An 18,916-nucleotide genomic window follows, 5' to 3' on the forward strand; every position below is an offset into this window, starting at 1 on the left:
TCTGATTTCACATTTCTTCTTTTATTATTTGTTACGTTAAAGCTCAATGTCCATGATTCATATTCAGCTGAATAATATTTTTCATTATTCATATTCGGCTGAATAGTAAATTATGCTATTCGGTACAGATCTACAAATTCTGAAAGAATGCAGGGATTTCAGATACGAATCCTTTTCCCCTAGGGCACAGGTTCTCAAGTAGTGTGTTAGAACAAACTGGTGTGTCACTAAAAATTTGGCATTGACAAGCAAGCCTGTACTTTCCTTAACAACCATTTCTGCCTACAAGCTGAAGTGACCAGGGGTCCAGAGAATCAGGTACTAGAAATCCCCATAACTTGTCCCTGTTTCTGCTTCCTCATTACCCCAATGATGTATCACCGTGACCTGCCCCACTTGGACATATTGCAGGTCTGGTCTCCATAGGTAATGCTTGCTCTATAGTTTTTGAGTAGCATATTTGCAAGGTTTTGTGTTACTTCATAGTATCTGGCAGTGAAGAGATTTTGTTTCTGTCACTGAGGTGACCCCAGAATCTAAATATATATTTGTTCTGTATGGCAAGATGTAAGGAGATACATCCAACTTCTATGCTCTCTATAGATTTTACAATGGGTAAAATTTGCGTAATGTACGCAACATATCCATCACAGATTTCTCACTGCAAACAGAAAATTACAACTTTTGAGAAACATTGATGGTTATTTTTCAATGTGCTCAAGATGTTGGATAATTCGGCTTTCACCATTCCTTCGTGCCTGATTGGTGGGCTTTATGAAAAGCGGGCTGGAAGAGACATTTAATTTGAGTCTTCCTAACTTTCAAAGACCACTGCTTCATCATTTAAGTTTCCAGTTCATATACCTCTAGTGCAGTGGTTCTCAACCTTTTTTTAACTGTAACACACCAGAGCGACAATGTTCACATCTGTGATATACTGAATATTAAAATTCACAGCTGAACAAAAATAAATTCCTAAAAATGATTCAACAGAAATATTAAAATATACTTAAACAGTTTATAGGGGAAGGGGGATGGGATTTGATATACCACCTTTTTGTGGTTACAATCAAAGCGGATTACATACTATTCAGGTACTTATTTTCTACCTGGGGCAATGTGGTGTTAAGTGACTTGCCCAGAGTTACAAGGAGCTGCAGTGGGAATTGAACCTGGTTCCTCAGGCTGCTGCACTAACACGAGTATTACATTTTATTTAATACTTAGTGAATATTTTACAATTAAACATCTTATTTAAAACGATGTTTGTAAGGCTCTGTGCTCAGTACCTTGCTGGACAAAAAGCACCCCAAATTATTTGTATTATATCATGAAGTCTGAAATTCTTCTAATCAATATTTAGAAAACAAAATAAAGTTCAGCTTGCTTGCTAGGTAATCTGTTTCAAATACTATTTTGGTAAAGCAGCAATATAAAAGCAGTGTATATCCCTAGGTGTTTTAACATAGATTAAGACACGTTAACTGTTGTACTAAACACATAAGATGAAAATTCATGTGAAGCAGTGGAGAGTGAACCCAAAGGAAAGCGTGGCTATGGGAGGGGCATAAGTGGGTTAAGGGTGTTCCAAAGAATTATGCACAGTGTTATGGAATTTGGGGGGTTGAGCACCAGGATTTACACCAGGTTTCAGCTGGTGTAAGTCCTCAAGTCCAAAGTTAGGTGTTGAATACATGCTAAGCGCTATTCTGTACAGAGCGCTCAACCCAGAGCACCTTTATTAAATAGCACGGAGCATGAATTTTTTTCTGGCGCTTACTTTTCGGTGTCATTTACTGAATCCGGCCCCTTGTGCAGAGGTTAATGCAGCAGATAACACAACAATCAGAGGTTTAGTTAATGCTTGTTAACACTCGTTGTTTTGCATTATTTATTTATTTGGATTTTGCTCACACCTTTTTCAGTAGCAGTAGTAGCTCAAGTTGTCTAGCTGCCTTCCCTATCATCCGGGGAACAACCCTGCAGACGATTTGCACCGAGATGCATGTTTGTAAACAGGCCCTAAATGTTTTATGTTTAATTTGCTTTCCCAAAATGTTCATGCTTCTAAACGTATGAAAACAAATCCGTATACTTTTACCTTGCTTATGGCATTCTGCAAGATGCCCTATATCATCTTGGTGAAAATATTCATAACAAGATGTTCCTAAAAGTTCTTGTGGTAAATACCCCAAAATGGCTGTTGCCCTAAAATATAAAAACAAGAACAATTATATGTATTTTTCATAACCAATTATAAATAAGAAAACATTTCTCTCTATATATTTTTTGTCCTTACTGCTCAGGTTTGTAAAATTATGGTTATTAGAATTTTTCTACAGCAAAGAATGAATAAAAAAAAAAAATTTGAAAAGCCTCACCTCTGGTCTACAAACACAAATTTTCCATCTATCGCATGCCGAGAAACATATTCTGTAGATTTCACTCTAATTTCACCGTTGACGGGTTGTGGAACTATGTGAGGATGCAGGCGTCCAATTGCAACCAGACAGCTCAGGTTGCAGCCTTCGTTGTCTGGTTCATTGTCTTCATCCAAGCCCATCTTCGTAGGTGGCCAGCTTTTCAAATATCCTGTGCTATGTATAGTGCAAAAGCTTTTGCGGTCTGCTGTAAAACAAATAGTGTGGCCATCATAATCAATGCATGATATTTAGTCCCTTATATCCCACCTAGAGCCCTCAGATCTGCACAACTTCATCAACTCAATGTGCCATCTTATAGAGAGATCCATCATGAACATGTTAGGGATGCCATTTTTTCAGTACAAGTCCCAGAACTCTGAAATTCTCTGTAAATTACTTGAGACATTCCCAATTCTTTGATACGTTTGAAACCGACCTTAAAACATTTCTTTTTCAAGACGCTGATTCCACTAATTCATAATCCATATACTTTTATTTCTGAAATCGGTAAGATTGCTGCAGAGCTGGAAGGCAGTGTAGTATACCTTTCGTTTTTACCTAGCCCCACTTTACTATCATAAAATGGCGTTCTCCCTCCTTTCCTAATGTGTACAATAGGCTTTTGTGTGGAAATCATCTACCCCTTTTTATTTTAGAATGTATACTGCTTAGATGGAATTCCTATGGGCTCTCCCCGAAATGGCTGTGTCGCAAGTGCTTTACTTGCCGCACGGCCATTTCCTGCAGAAAAGAAATACTACCCTTTTACCAGCTGAGGTAAAAGGGGGCCTCGGCGTGCGTCAAAAACATACTGATGCCAGCGCAGGCTTCCTTTTGGTGCAGCGTGGTAAAAGGGGCCCTCAAATCTAGTTGGAAATTTGGTTGCACCACTTTTTAGAATCCCGAGGAATTGTTCTCATTACAAAAGTGATAAATTCGTATCCTGTGAATACGCAACTTATGAGCCACTTTGATAATATATTAAAAATATTCTGTGTGCTTTCAGAGTCAGAACTATCGATCAACCCACAGAAACTGAAGGGAATGACATTTTAATGACAATAGACTGCATTTCCCACAGCCCGTGTTCACATACACAATGACATCCTTCAAAAGTTTCAAGTGTTAAATTTTCTATCGTGCAGGAGCTGGAGTTGCGTGGACACTACAGGCCTTCCTCGGGGCGGACCCTTCCCTCCCCCGATACCCACCTTGTCACACACGTAGCCCACATTGGCTGTGACAAGCAGCAGCTCCACCCCACGGCCACCCAACCGCTCCCGGTCTTCCTCGACTCGGTCAGAGTGAGAACTTGCCACACCGCAAGCAACACCTGCCCCGGTACTAGTTCAGGAAACAGCAGCAAGGAAGCTAAGGCCACACCTTCCCACCCGCTAAGCAAAGCTGAAGAGATAAATCGCACCCCTCCCCCGCCGCTCGCTGAGCAGCTGAAGAGATAGATTCTCTGCTTCACTTACCCGGGTGTAGAGCTCGCAGGCGGACATGTCTAGGTGCTGATGGGGAGGGAGGGAGGAGAGCCGAGCCCGAGCATGCTGCGCGGGAAGGCAGCAGCGCATGAGCATAGGCGCCGACGCGCCAACGCGGTACGGTACGGTTTATTTTTTCAATTTTGAAATAGAACTCGACCGGCAGCACCGCGGCCGGCATAGCGCACTTGAAGGCAGGCACCCCCCTGCAGTGCTTACCCCGCTTACTGGGTTGGCACGGCCCTTGGAAATCCCTGTGCATGGTTTTAAGTGCATGCTTTGTTGCCAAAGCATGATTTTTTGAAGGTCCATGAATACAAAGGGTACCTGCAGGCCTGCAAGCTACTCATTGGGTTTACTGCCCTCACAATAAAAGACTGTACAGAAAATCTTAGGCTTACAGTTAGTCATGTAGATTGGGGGGGGGGGGGGGGTTTTTTAGCACATTTTTGTGTGCAATGTTTAAACCTTTTGGCAACCGAAATCAGGATTTTCAGGTTAGCAAAATCATTTGGAGAAAGCTACAGTCATGAATTTTCAGTCTTAAATTACAAATCATTAGTCCTGTATTCTAGTTGAGACTTTTATTGTAATATAAAAGTTTTCCATTTGTATTCTTGACATGAGGAAGTTAACACATTGTTATAAAAGAATAGGAGTGGAGGAGTGGCCTAATGGTTAGTGCAGCAGGCCTTAATCCTGGCGACCTGGGGTTCAATTCCCACTGCAGCTCCTTGTGGCCTTGGACAAGTCACATAACCCTCCATTGACCCAGGTACCAAAAAACTTAGATTGTGAGTCCTCTAGGGACAAAGTACCTGCATATAATGTGTACAGTACTGTGTACGTCTAATAGGGCTATAGAAATGATTAGTAGTAGTAGTCATTCTAAATAGATGTTACACATTATTCCTCATGATAGGTAAACACTATACCAAATTACTGACCTAATCCTGAATGCATTAGGCATGTAATGCAGCACAGTAATGGAACAATTCTATAACCTGGTGCCTCAGACTGAAGAAATCTTTCCTTGACCCTATCCATTCAGCTAATTATTGTCCCATCTTGTGGACAGACCTTCCTTACCTTTTTTCTTTGAGCAGGTAGAGGGAAAGTCCTTTTCCTCCACTTTCACCGACGGTCTATTGCATTTCATTCTACAGAAGAAGGAGCGCCTTGCACCAGAGCACAGCCGTGATGGCCCTGGTGTGATGTCAGTTTTAACTGGCAGGCCAGCTGCATTAATAGAAAAACAATTTAAGAATGCCTGATCTGCCTCAAAAACAAATGATAAATATACACACAAACTCACCTGCTGTAAACATTCAGAAACTTTTCATATAACAAAAAAATTGAATTCTAAGAATGTAACGTTTCCTAGGGGTATTTCAATTTCTTCAAACAACTGTAACCTAAGTAAAAGAATTCTTGACTTGTCGCAGAATTGACAGTAGGCTGCATTTACTAGAAACTGTTCTTCACTTTGGAGAAGAGACAGCTGACAGAAGATATGACTGAAGTCTAGAAAATTATAAGTGGGAAAGAACTGGTAAATAAGAAGTGGTTGTTTACCCTTTCAAACAGTACTAAGACTAGGGTGCACTTCATAAAGCTAAAAAAAAGAAAGAAAAAGAAAAGAATTCAGAAAATGTTTTTTTTTTCTCACTTAGGGCTCCTTTTACAAAGCGGCAGGTTGAATGTGAAGAAGCCCGTGGGAACTGAATGGACTTCTTCACATTTAGCGCGCCGCTAATCGATAGCGCAGCTTTGTAAAAGGAGCCCTTAGTATACAATTAAGTTACAAAATTTGTTACTCAACGATCTGGTGAAAGCACTTATCTAAACCCTTTTTAAATCCAGTTATGTTGAGCTCTTGGAAGGAAGGCCAGTAAACCACTATTAGCCTGGCAGACTTGGAAAAGCCACTGTTGGAAACAGGATACTGGGCTAATAGACATTGGTTCTGACCCAGCATGGCATTTCCTATGTCCTTACCACCAGTCCAAGTGTATGCAATGCGACCCATTTAATAACAGTATCTCTTAAAATAGTAGTATACATAAACCTAGCCCCCTATCAGCAACTTTTGGGAAAAGGAAACAATCCATGGGTTGTTGTGAATAAAGGGTCATAGCACTGGATCCCAGCCCTGGCTCTAACTGACTTGAAAGTACAAAGGAGCAGGAGAACTGTTGGGTCCAGAAAAGGAATCTTGACAGCTTACACAAGTGCAGTTTTCTGTTACAAATGTTCAAACTCTCTCCCTCCCACCCCTCTCCATTGCTCCTCATGAGAGCTTTACTAATTAATCTGGTTTCCTGCTCCACATTTCATTTTTCTAGATCTTTCTGTCCTGATGGTATATTTAAATTAATATGTCTTACAGCTACACTCCCTGCTTTTAAACATCTCTGTCTTCTTGAGTTCATGCATTCCTTGTCTGTGTGATATCTGCATGAGATTTTTCTGATGACTATCAGGTCAGTAGCACCTCGGGTGTCCTAGCACAAAGTTAGTTCCTTATCACTAGGAATGCAAGTACACAAATGTAATTAATTGCACACAGTATTTGAGGTGTGGTCGCACCATGGATCGATACAAAGGCATTATAACATCCCCATTTCTATTTTCCGTTCCTTTCATAATAATACCTAACATTCTATTTGCTTTCTTAGCCGCTGCCGAACACTGAGCTGAGGATTTCAACTTATCATCAACAATGACACATAGATCCCTTTTCTGGTTGGTGATTCCTAATGTGGAACAGTGCATCATGTAGCTATAGTTCTTGAAATTTCACACTGGATCAGATCAAGATCACTGTTCATTTTCTAAAGTTAGTATCAGCTGGGGACAATCTGTTATCCCATGCAATGATAACCAACAGAAATGAACTGAACTGGATAGTTTCAGTTTATGGTGAATCAAGTCAAGCTCAGTGACCAATATGCCACCACACAGAACATGAAATCATCTTATTCTATTAATTCTGAGCTAATTACACAACAGGTAATTAGCACTCTCTCTATATAGATTATAATGCTAGTCTTGCCACTAGGCTACATAAGAAATAGAAAAAAAATGTTAAAATTTGCTTAATATTTCAGAATGAAATGGTTCTCACTTTTTGCATCTATCAGTCTTTCCCGGGGTGCTGTGTCTGATGAAGAAAGCTGTTCCTTCACTTTGGCAATATCTTTAGGATGAAGGTAGTCAAACAAGCTTTGGCCAATCAAATCATTCTGTAAAAATACATCTGCAGGTTAATTAAATCCTACAATACAAAGCTCATCACAGGGTGAGAGGCAATTTAGACCAGGAGTTTGGAACACACACAAAAGGTGAAGCAGGTGCTATAACACTAGCAACAAAAAAAATAGGAGAGAGAGAGAAAGAACAGCATCAAGAAGCCGAAGAACCAGAAGTAACTTGAAAATGTTTATTCAACTTAGATCGTAGCCATGTTTCGCCCAAATGGGCTGCATCAGGGGTCATATATCATCAAAATGGATACGGTTTACTCAAATCACAGCAGAGCCACATTATCAAGTTCCTTTTCACAGGCAGACACCGTTGCAATGCTTGTGTGGAAGCAATGCAATAACTAAACTTTGGTCAGGTTACCTCTGGTTCTCCAAATTCTTAGTGCTGTTCTCTGTTTTTGTTTTGACTAGGAATTTGGTACAATCACATACACCAGCAAAAAGCAGCAACTGAGGCACATGTCAGCAAAAGGTAGTACATGTTAGCAGAAGACATCACCTGCCTCTCAGCAATTAGTGAAAGAAAATTATCTGAAAATTGTTTACATATGGTTCCAAACCATTTTAAAGAACTGAAAAGACCAAGAAGGGACTGTACTTTGCTCACTGCTCAGACTTTGTGCAGCACCCACATTGTCTATGCATCTTCTTAGCTAAATATAAAAGTGTAAGAAGAACAGTGACTTTATGGCTGTGATGGAGTATTTCAGCAATATAAGGGGTTAATCCCTTATTTGTACTGCAGGGTAGATAGCTGATAGCATCTAATGAGCAAAGTAATAAGAAAACTGCAGAATGGTTTCAGATGAAATCATAGAATGACTGAGATTTCTTTTGCTTTGTTTTTAACAAATGGAAATGAAAGAAATCCAGGTTTTCCAGAAATCACCCTCCCCTTCAGCTCTAAGGAAATTATAGCATAATTTATGTCAGTAGCAATAATGCCTGCCACCGTGTGAATTTGGGCTTAGATTGTAGGGCAGTGGTTTGCCATATGATCCTCAGGGTTCAAATGGCCAGTCAGGGTTTCAGTACAATATATCCACCATGAAATGTGAGTAAGATATATCTGCAAACAGTACAATGGAGGAATGTGCATTTTCTGAAAACCATTTGGGCAGATTATGTCCTTTAGGGCCAGGTTGAGAATCACGACTGTCACATATCAATCTTTAGAGTTTCCATAACTCAGTCTTCTCAGGATAAGCATGATAAATATTATGGTCTAAAAAGCTGGCCGATTTGCAGAGTGTGATAATCTTGAAAAGTAGACCTGCTCAAGAATTCCAAGGACAAGGTTTAGGAAATGTCCATATATTTCCACAGAAGTTGGGAGTTATTTAGCTTCTGCAATACACAGGTAATGAAATAGACCCTTGAACATTCAGAGAGGTAGTTAATGTGCATTAAGAACATAACACATTGACAGAAATAATATGCATTATATTACTACATTACAGGTTAATATTAGTTACTGTAGGATAAATACTAGTGAGATGCAAAGCAAGCAAATAAATGCAAAACACTTCATTACTGTACAAATCAAATAATGCAGCTTGCAATGAATACTGCAAGCTGCATTTTTCCTGGCCAGGAGTATCATGCTGTAGTCCAGTGCTTTCAGCCCACTTTTTAAAAAGGGGATGGACATTCATTTTCCCACTCCTTCCCCCTATAACCCCTCCAGTAGGCATATCCACCCCTCCCTTAGGACCCTTCCACTTTTACAATCCCTGTGGTCCGGTGGGGTGGGGACAGAAGTGATCTTCAGCCACTCCTTCACCTGCCAGTGCTGGGTTCAAAATTATGCTGGTGACCTCTAGCAGTAGTCTTGAGGTATTACTGCTAGAGGTCAAGCTGCCATATATGGGCAAAAAGTTGATTGCAAGCTGCATTATTCATATATCATAGAAATGACTAACCTCTAGAACTGATATACCACAGTTTAGTTATTCCTGCAGGAAATTAAGGTGTGGTAAAGGCCTGACTTTTAACCACACCTTAATAACTAATCCCCTAAGTAATTATTCTCATTTCCTGTATTGTACAAAAAAAAAGAAGTATAAAGTAGCTCTTGATATTCACATTTCTCATTTTGTAATCTAGTAATGAGGTACAGAATGTTACCTGACTGTAATTGAGGATCTTGAAAACAGATTCAGAAACAAACAGTATCTTCCCTCTGTCACAGCCCACAACAAACAGAAATCCATCTGCTGCCTAATTAAGAGAGGCATAAAAGTTAATAGGAAAGATTTCATCAAAAACCTGATGTTCACATTTTCTCAGAGATTTCAATTTAACTTTTACATTAGCTGTGCTGGAAATTCATTGGTCACATAACAGGTACTTCACGGGCGGAATAAATATAAGCTTTGGCTAGAGTCTGCTGGAGGGGAAGTTTGACTTCTGTGCTATTTAGATCTCTGGCTTTTCTGCTTAGACTGACAACAAATAACAAACAACAAATATTATGGGCAGACTGGATGGCCCAATTTCTCCCTATCTGCTAACATCTTCTATCTGGCCAATATTCAAAATCATTTAACTGATCAGGATCAGCATCTGGATGGTTAAATGCCCTCAAGCCAGCTATCCACTGATATTCAGTAGGAGATAACTGGATATCTCCTGCTGAATATCCCAGTTAGTGCCAATTCTTTGGCTGCTATAACTTAGCCGGTCAGCCGATCAACATCGGCTTAACCGGCTATATTTGACGTGCCCAAACCCCCCCCCCCCCCCCCCATAAATTCAATGCTGGTGGCTGGGTATGGCCCCGGCATTGAATTTCTAGGTTCACTGCCGAACATGGGAATTAGCCAGGCTAACTCCCGTGTTCTGAATATCAAGCCTTATATATTTGTGGCTCTTGGTGACTGAGACACTTGCTAGTAGAAGCCAGACTGAGACTAACTCCATGTGCCCTCCCTTACATACCCTCTATGGGTTTCATTCTTTATTTAGTTTACTAAGCCCATTATTTTAGAAACATATCCACATGACACAGTTCCATATACATGTGTATATCATACACATGTAAATACCGATTTCAGAAAGCCACTATTTACACATGGAGATTCACACCATGAAGAGATGAAGGGCACCTGGCATGCACAGGGCTAAACTCTAGAAACATTTTCCCATTTTACAAAGGAAGTTACATGTGTATGGGGAAAAATATCCATGTCAGGTTTTTAAACAAGTGCCTGTTTCAGCTGGGGCTTTAGATGAGAGACTGAGGGAATCATTATCCTTTAACCCTCCATTACTTATTTTTCCCTCCAAAATTAAGAAAGTTAAAATTGTGACCTCATTATTAATTGGTAGTACTTGCATGTATAGGTTTGTAAAATGAAGCATGTACATGTGTCCTTTGAGCAGGGACTGTCCTTCTATGTTAAATTGTACAGCACTGCGTAACCCTAGTAGCGCTTTAGAAATGTCAAGTAGTAGTGATGCCTCTTACACATGGAAATTATGAAATTGCCATTTCCACATGCAACACCGACACCCCCACATGGATTTGCTGGCATGTTTTACAGATACAAATTGAAAAACTGTATGCTGAGCTCATGCCATACAGTTTTTCAATTTGTATCTGTAAAACATGCCAGCAAATCCATGTGCATTCCTGTGAGCGTTTCAGAAATGTGTCAGCAGATCCTTTTGTAAAATACCACGAGAACCAAACATGTCTCGATCTAAATGTTTACATTGTATAGAAAATGAAGCCCCACATTATTTAATCATCCAAAAAAGAACTTTGTATTCGGAATAAGCCACTGTTAAAACTGAGCTCCTTATTAATTTCTTAGCATTGGCCCCTCGGTGTGGCAATGGCGAAATCAGGTACATCAGTTGGCCACATGGCAGGTGAGAGCTGCGTGAGGCTCCGTAAAGAGGAAGAAATCATTTTTACTGATGAAGAAAGACTGCCTATTCGAATACATTGAGTCCTAGAGGACGTATTTTATTATTGAATCATTTGTAAACATGGGAACAATACTTTTGAGTGTGAGTTGGTATGGGGGTGGGGACTGCCAGGAATGAGTCTTGTGGTTTGAGGGTGTGGGGGAGGGCTTCATTGGGGTGGAGGGATTGCTTCAAGGTCTACTTAAGGTGGGAATGATAAAACAAACATGGGTACTGAACAAGTGAATAGGAGTTAGGAGTTCAAAGCAGCCTCAAAAAGGTGGGCTTTTAGCCTAGATGGCCAGAGCTGGAGCTTAACCTACTGATTCAGGAAATTTATTCCAGGTGAATGGTGCAGCAAGATAAAAGGAACAGTGTCTGGAGTTGGCAGGGGAGGAGAAGGGTACAGATAAGAGAGATTTACCTAATGAATGGCATTCCAGGGGCAGAGTGTATGGAGAGATGAGAGTAGACACGTACTGAGGAGCTGCATAGTGAATGTACTTGTAAGTCAATAAGAGAAGTTTGAATTGTTTGTGGAAACGGATAGGGAGCCAATGAAATGACTTGAGGAGAGAGGGCTAATATGGGTGACTGGGGCTACAAGAGTAAGGGCTCACAGACCCCAGTGCTTCCATTTGTCATAGAGGGAAGGGGGGTGGTAAAAAATTTGATGACTGGTTCATACGTTTGAGTGTTGTTGAGGCTTTGCTCTGGTTAGTTAGTTAGGTGTGTAGGTATGTATGTATGTATTTTATTTATTTATGTGGGCTGGCAGGCAGGCTCTTCTTTGCCTATATCTGCTCTTGCTGTGACATCAATAAAAATTGTTGAAACCTCTTAACTTCTTAGCACTGGAAATTCAAGATTTCCTGAACAATGCATGATTCCCAACATCAACAAAGCAGAAGCCTAAGAAACCCTGGCTCTTGCTACTATAACATAGCACATTCTAGTCTCATAACCTGAGCAGTTTTATTTAATTATATCATCTTTCATACTAGAAATGAAAGTGCATTATCTTGACCAACTATTACTTGTGCATGGGTATTAATTTTGCATTGATTTTCAATTTAAAATGAGAAAAACGGATTAGTCTTACATCTCACTTTTGGCTGCTATTAGTAATTCTATATCCACAAGCAACATTTGAGCTAAATAAATCTGAGTCACCAACGCCATCTGTTAACAATTACAATACTATAAAGGTGGTAGCACTAATTTTATCTACCCTTTGTTGCTAATTTCAAGAGATAATCAGTTTGACAAGACACATTACTAAAATAACTATAGTTATCTGCAGTAGTGATTATAAGGATGGGAAGCCACATGAAGTAAGATGTTAATTATTCACCTAATGATACTATGATGTTATCAAGAGCTACGGTAAATACACTGCAGTTAAGCATCAGAGTTTCTACTGAAAGTACAAATTTAATTTCAGACATTTCAAGTAAGTTCTACATGACAGAATTTGCCTAGGATGTATGTTTTGGCTTATTTTCGAAAGAGAAGAGCGCCCATTTTTCGACACAAATTGGGAGATGGGCGTCCTTCTCTCAGGGTCGCCCAAATCGGCATAATCAAAAGCCGATTTTGGGCGTTCCCAACTGCTTCCCGTCGCGGGGACGACCAAAGTTCCCGGAGGCATGTTGGAGGCGTAGCAAAGGTGGGACTTGGGCGTGCCTAACAGATGGGTGTTAAAAAGGTGCCTGAACTGACCAGATGACCACTGGAGGGAATTGGAGATGACCTCCCCTGACTCCCCCAGTGGTGACTAATCCCCTCCCACCCTGAAAAAAACAACTTTAAAAACCTTTTTTGCCAGCCTCAAATATCATACTCAGGTCCATCGCAGCAGTATGCAGGTCCCTGGAGGGGGGGAGGTGTGTGTGTGTCAGCGGAGGCATAGTGAAGGCGTGGACGTCCTTCTTTCAAACATCCTGAACTGCCCCCCCACAGGGATGGCCAAATTTCAAGGGAGTGGAGTAGAGTGGAGGAATGGCCTAGTGGTTAGAGAACGGGTCTTGCAATCCAGAGGTAGCCAGTTCAAATTCCACTGCTGCTGTGATCCAAAATCCAAATAAATAAAGGGAGTGGCAGAGGCATAGCAAAGACATGGACGTCCTTCTCACAGAAACATCCAGGCATGGACATCCTCCTCACAGAAACATCCACATTTTGGACGTCCTCAACTGCCATTGCAGGGACGAAGGCATAGCAAAGGACGCCCTTCACCCATACTGTAAAAAAAAAAGACATCCCTGACTTGGACGTTTTCACCTGGACTTGTATTTTTCTAAGGTTGTAGACGGCTATTATACACGCTGCTTGTCTGCATGTATGAAGCCGTCTTTGGCTGCTCTGCACTGGCTTCCCCTCCTTAGGAAGGAAATCGTGTGCAAATGAGCTAACAGTGAGCAGTTCATTTGCATGCGATTTCCTTCATGCATGCCCGCTCCTTTTCGAATCACTAAGGGATCAGTAAGGGAAGGGCTTTTTCCGTTCAGTTAGTGCATCAGTTAGTCCACTGCAGTGCCCCCTAGGGTGCCCGGTTGGTGTCCTGGCATGTCAGGGGGACCAGTGCACTACGAATGCTGGCTCCTCCCACGACCAAATGAGTTGGATTTGGTCATTTTTGAGATGGGCGTCCTCGGTTTCCATTATCGTCAAAAACCGGAGACGACCATCTCTAAGGTCGACCATCTCAACATTTATGTAGACCATCTCTAAGGTCGACCTAAATGTTGAGATTTGGTCATCCCCGACCATATTATCGAAACAAAAGATGGACGCCCATCTTGTTTTGATAATATAGGTTTCCCTGCCCCTTCGCGGGGACATCCTGCAAGGACGCCCCTTCGATTATGCCCCTCTTAGCCTCACAAAGAAATTTCTTCATTTCAAGCAAGTAACTCAGGCACTCAAGAGAATTAGAATCTGGTCTTAGTAAGTCTTTACCATGTGGTAAGCCCAAATTCCACATGAAAAAAATTTAACCCATTATTGAATAATTTTTTCCAGGTTGTAGGCTAATGTTACTTGTAAAGAGTAAGGGGTCCTTTTACCAAGCCGTGGATAAAAAAGCCCCCAGACACACGACCATGCGGTGGGGAGCCCTTACCATCACTCACTGAGGTGGCGATAAGAGCTCCCGTGCTAACCCAGCGGTAACCAGGCAGCGTGCAGCGATGCCCGTTTACCTCTGGGTTATCACCGTGCAAGCCATTTCTAGGGGTTTTCTTTATCCCCTGGAAATGGCGCACGCTCAGGGTGGGACTACCACCAGCAGCTACGTTGGGCCGGTGGTAATCCCAGAAGAGCAAGCGGTAACCCTGCATTGGGCTTACCACCGCTCTATAAACGGGGCCCTAAGTGCAGAAACACTTTCTACCTCTTATTTAGAAGGCACAACATGCTCCCGCGCTAATTCAACACTAGTCAGTTAATGCACACTAATGCGAATGCGCTAGCTGGTTAGTGCTTCCACACCCATTCCTCACCCATGACACACTCCCTCCAAAACACATTTTTTAAAAATAACATTTTTTTTGTTTTGTGGTAGCCTGTTTTTTATGTGTTAAGCATGCGTTAGGGCTTAATGCCCTTCATTAGAAGGGCCCTCAATGAGGAGTGTTTAATACTATAAGATATAAACCACAAAAAAAGCGGAAGAAAAACCAAAAAACGAACCAGACAACAAGGGAGTAAAATCGCCAGAAGAGTTTAATGGGACCCTACACGGTCCGTGTTTCGGCCAACAGGCCTTCCTCAGGGGTCTAAAATGAACAACATATACAAATTAACATATATACAATTCAAATATTCCAAATTAATACATCAAAAATAACACATAAAACAATTCATATTAACAATAAATCTAAAAGGATTGTTATCAAAAGGATGCTGTAGCATCTTATGCACACACATAAATTATATAAATAAAAAAATAATAAAAGATAGTGATATGCTAAGAACAGAGAAAGAAGAGGAAGAGAGTCAAAACAATACTAATATGTTGTTCATTTTAGACCCCTGAGGAAGGCCTGTTGGCCGAAACACGGACCGTGTAGGGTCCCATTAAACTCTTCTGGCGATTTTACTCCCTTGTTGTCTGGTTCGTTTTTTGGTTTTTCTTCCGCTTTTTTTGTGGTTTGTTCTGGTTTTGCGGGAGATTTGGACTCCTTTTTTTGTTCGATAGATACTATAAGATATGCCATAAATGGCTCAGACCAAAAATCTCTTTTGAGTCCAATATTCTGTCAGACTGGCTGAATCAGGTCACAAAATACCCAGCACTGACTTGTTTTCATGTTTTATCTTGAATTTTTTACTTGCTGAGATCAAAATATATTAAAAGCCAGAAGAGACAAAAATCAGCTAATCCGATTGGCCACAATCACAAAAAAAAAAAAAAGAAGAGATTATGGGGTTGTCCTTTCACTAAGCTGCAGTAAAAAGTGACCTTAGTGCACCCTTACGCTGGTCTTTCCTGCACGCTAAAACATTTTTACCACACCTGTAAAATGGACAATTTTCTATTTTTTTCATATTAATGGCCATGCGCTAATGTCTCCATTAGCACACGGTCATTTAAAAATATTACCGTGTGAGCACTTACCACTACCCATTTTGTAGGCAGTAAGGGCTCATGCGCTAATTGTGTGCTACTCAGTCAGCACATGCTAATGTAGATGCATTCAAAAGTGCAGAAACGCCCCCCTCAACCAAAAAATAAAAATGTATTTTAAGCGTGCAGGTAGTGTGCACAGATTTAGGACTCCTGAGTGGTAAGCCCTTTTAAGCTGTGGTAAGAGCACACTAATGTATACTGCAGCTTAGTAAATGTCTCCTTTATTTGGAACCTAGCACTCAAATTTATATTTTTCCTTTAAATAATTCTCTTGGTAAATAAAACCACAGCTGTTCAATAGAAGCTCGCAGCAGTTCTGAATCACAAAAACTAAATGAGCTACAGTAGAACAAGCTGATATAAAAACTGATATAAAAACGTACACAGTATTCTGTTTTGGTGTATCATTCAAAGTTTTAAAAAGTTTTATCATCTACTGGTACAAAGGAGAAAATAAAATCTAAATACCCTGAGAATTAGATGTTTTAGTTCATCATCTGACAGAAAAGCAGGCTTGTAGTTTGCTTCTGTGTAAGGATTTGCGGCACCTTAAAAAAAGGAAAAAAGGTAGTCTAATTAAACCAAGATTTTTTAAACATTTGTACTGATCATGTTGGCATCCATTTCAATAGGGTAAATTCTAGAAGCACACATGGATTTCATACATATACCCCCAGATTCAATATAGCATGCCTAGAGTTATGTGCGGTTCCGCGCACAAATCTAGGCGTATTCTATAACTACTTGCGTAGATTCATTGCTTTAACAAGATGTTGAGCATTAACACCTCTTAACAAGCAATAAATGTAAGAGGGCATATCAAAAGTAGCGCAACAACAGAGAAAGGACCTTCTGCAAATCAAAGATAGTATATATATATATATATATATATATATATATATATATATATATATATACTATATTTGATATATATATATATATTATGATCATTTATCATCTGATATTATTAAAATATTAAGAAAATGTTTGCCATTGGTCCAGAACATACCATTTTTTTCAAATAAAGAATTATTAATGGCATACAAAAGGAAAAAGAATTAGAAAGATTTTGGCACCATCAGCACTGTCAATACCATTCAGGAAAGACTGTTTACAACGCTTAGAGGCATATTTTCAAAGCACTTAGCCTCCCAAAGTTCCATAGAAACCTATGGAACTTTGGAAGGCTAAGTGCTTTGAAAATATGCCTCTATGTCTGTTCAGTGAATCTTAAAACAAAATGTTTTGAACACCCGAGAACAAGAGAGAGATTTCAGTTAAAACAATATTCGAATTGTAAAACTTCACAAGTGATATATGCAGTATTTTGCCCATCTCAAAAACGACAAAATCCAAGCCATTTGGTCATGGGAGGAGCCAGCATTCGTAGTGCACTGGTCCCCCTGACATGCCAGGACATCAATCAGGCACCCTAGGGGGCACTGCAGTGGACTTCACAAATTGCTCCCAAGTGCATAGCTCCCTTACCTTGTGTGCTGAACCCCCACCCCCCACCTCAAAAACCCATTACCCACAACTGTATACCACTACCATAGCCCTTACGGGTGAAGGGGGGCACCTAGATGTGGTTACAGTGGGTTTCTGGTGGGTTTTGAAGGGCTCACATTTACCACCACAAGTGTAACAGGTAGGGGGGGATGGGCCTGGGTCCGCCTGCCTTAAGTGCACTGCACCCACTAAAACTGCTCCAGGGACCTGCATTCTGCTGTGAGGGACCTGAGTATGACATTTGAGGCTGGCAAAACATATTTTTAAAGTTGTTTTTTGAGGGTGGGAGGGGTTAGTTACCATTGGGGGAGTAAGGGGAGGTCTTCCCTGTTTCCATCCGGTGGTCATCTGGTCAGTTCGGGCACCTTTTTGAGGCTTGGTCGTAAGAAAAAAGGGACCAAGTAAAGTCGGCCAAGTGCTTGTCAGGGACACCCTTCCTTTTTCCATTATGGGTCGAGGACACCCATGTGTTAGACACACCCAAGTCCCACCTTCGCTACATCTCTGACATGCCTCCGGGAACTTTGGTCGTCCCTGTGACGGAAAGCAGTTGGGGGCGCCCAAAATCAGCTTTTGATTATGCCGATTTGGGTGACTCTGGGAGAAGGACCCATCTCCCGATTTGTGTTGAAAGATGGGCGCCCTTCTCTTTCGAAAATAAGCCTGATAGTGTACAACCCTTTTCCCATAGTTTTAAACTGAGATTTTCTCTAGAAATAGGCATTTTTCCCATAGTTTTAAACTGAAACCTTTTCTAGAGGTAGAAACTTAGCCTAAAACTCTTGTTTTAAAAGACAGTTATTTTCTGTTCTTTGGTTGCTGGAGAGGTAGCACATCCAGCGACCTAAATTAGGTGCTAACTAAGGTGTGGGAAAGTAGAATATTTGCATAGGTTGCAGAGGACATTTCTCTGATATGTGAACACTATTTTGCTTTGTGCTTTGAGAACTTAAAGATTGGGGTTTAAAGGAGGAATTGTAGGTTAGTGATAGGCAAAATAAAAATATAAAAAAGCAAAATTTGTCAACTAATCTCCATAGTCTTTTCCCTTTGTTTTAAAAACTTTGTACCACAGCATTAACAGATAGACTCTAGAAGGCACTGCAGGATCTAGTTTAGTAAATGGACGGGGAAAATCCACTATTTCTGGGATAAGCAGTATAGAATGTTTTGTACTTTTTTGGGGATCTTGCCAGGTATTTGTGACCTGGATTGGCCACTGTTGGAAACAGGATGCTGGGCTTGATGGCAATACTTATGTACTTATCAGGTTTAAGTTTATCAGAAGTATAGTAAAAGAAGAATCCTTTAGCATCATATTTTTTCAAATCCTGAGAGAATACTTTCAAAAGAACATCAATTGTGACCAAGCATGAGGAAATAATATATACTGTTATATGGTAAAGATACAATTTTAAGTATAACCAGTTTTATAAGAACATAGAAAGATCACTTTCTTGGTTCAAACCAAAAGGTATGAACTTCTGTTCTGCCTGCAATAATAGTCTATTTACATCTCCTCTTCTCCAAAGTGAATCAACGCGCGTCAATTTTGAGTTACTGCCCAGCTACCGCTTGGCCCTTGTGGTAATGTCATTTTTGATGCACGTCCACTATGTGTGCCGGAAAATATTTTTATTTTCTGGTGTGCAGGCAGTAATCGGCATTTTACATGCATAGACC

General features: G+C 40.6%; 1 protein-coding gene across 2 annotated transcripts in view; it reads right to left on the reverse strand.

The window, feature by feature from the left end:
- ARNTL (aryl hydrocarbon receptor nuclear translocator like) overlaps positions 1-18,916 on the reverse strand; it is a 120,166-nt gene that overhangs the window by 24,995 nt on the left and 76,255 nt on the right. For both annotated transcript variants that reach the window (XM_030200964.1, XM_030200962.1), the window contains 6 exons: positions 16,193-16,272; positions 9,304-9,396; positions 7,038-7,155; positions 5,000-5,149; positions 2,382-2,628; positions 2,102-2,208 (listed from right to left, as the gene is read on the reverse strand). In XM_030200964.1, the coding sequence (XP_030056824.1) occupies positions 2,102-2,208; positions 2,382-2,628; positions 5,000-5,149; positions 7,038-7,155; positions 9,304-9,396; positions 16,193-16,272 (795 nt within the window). The remainder of the gene's footprint in view (positions 1-2,101; positions 2,209-2,381; positions 2,629-4,999; positions 5,150-7,037; positions 7,156-9,303; positions 9,397-16,192; positions 16,273-18,916) is intronic.

This window comes from Microcaecilia unicolor, chromosome 4, assembly GCF_901765095.1.
Source record: "Microcaecilia unicolor chromosome 4, aMicUni1.1, whole genome shotgun sequence".
NCBI lineage: Eukaryota > Metazoa > Chordata > Amphibia > Gymnophiona > Siphonopidae > Microcaecilia > Microcaecilia unicolor.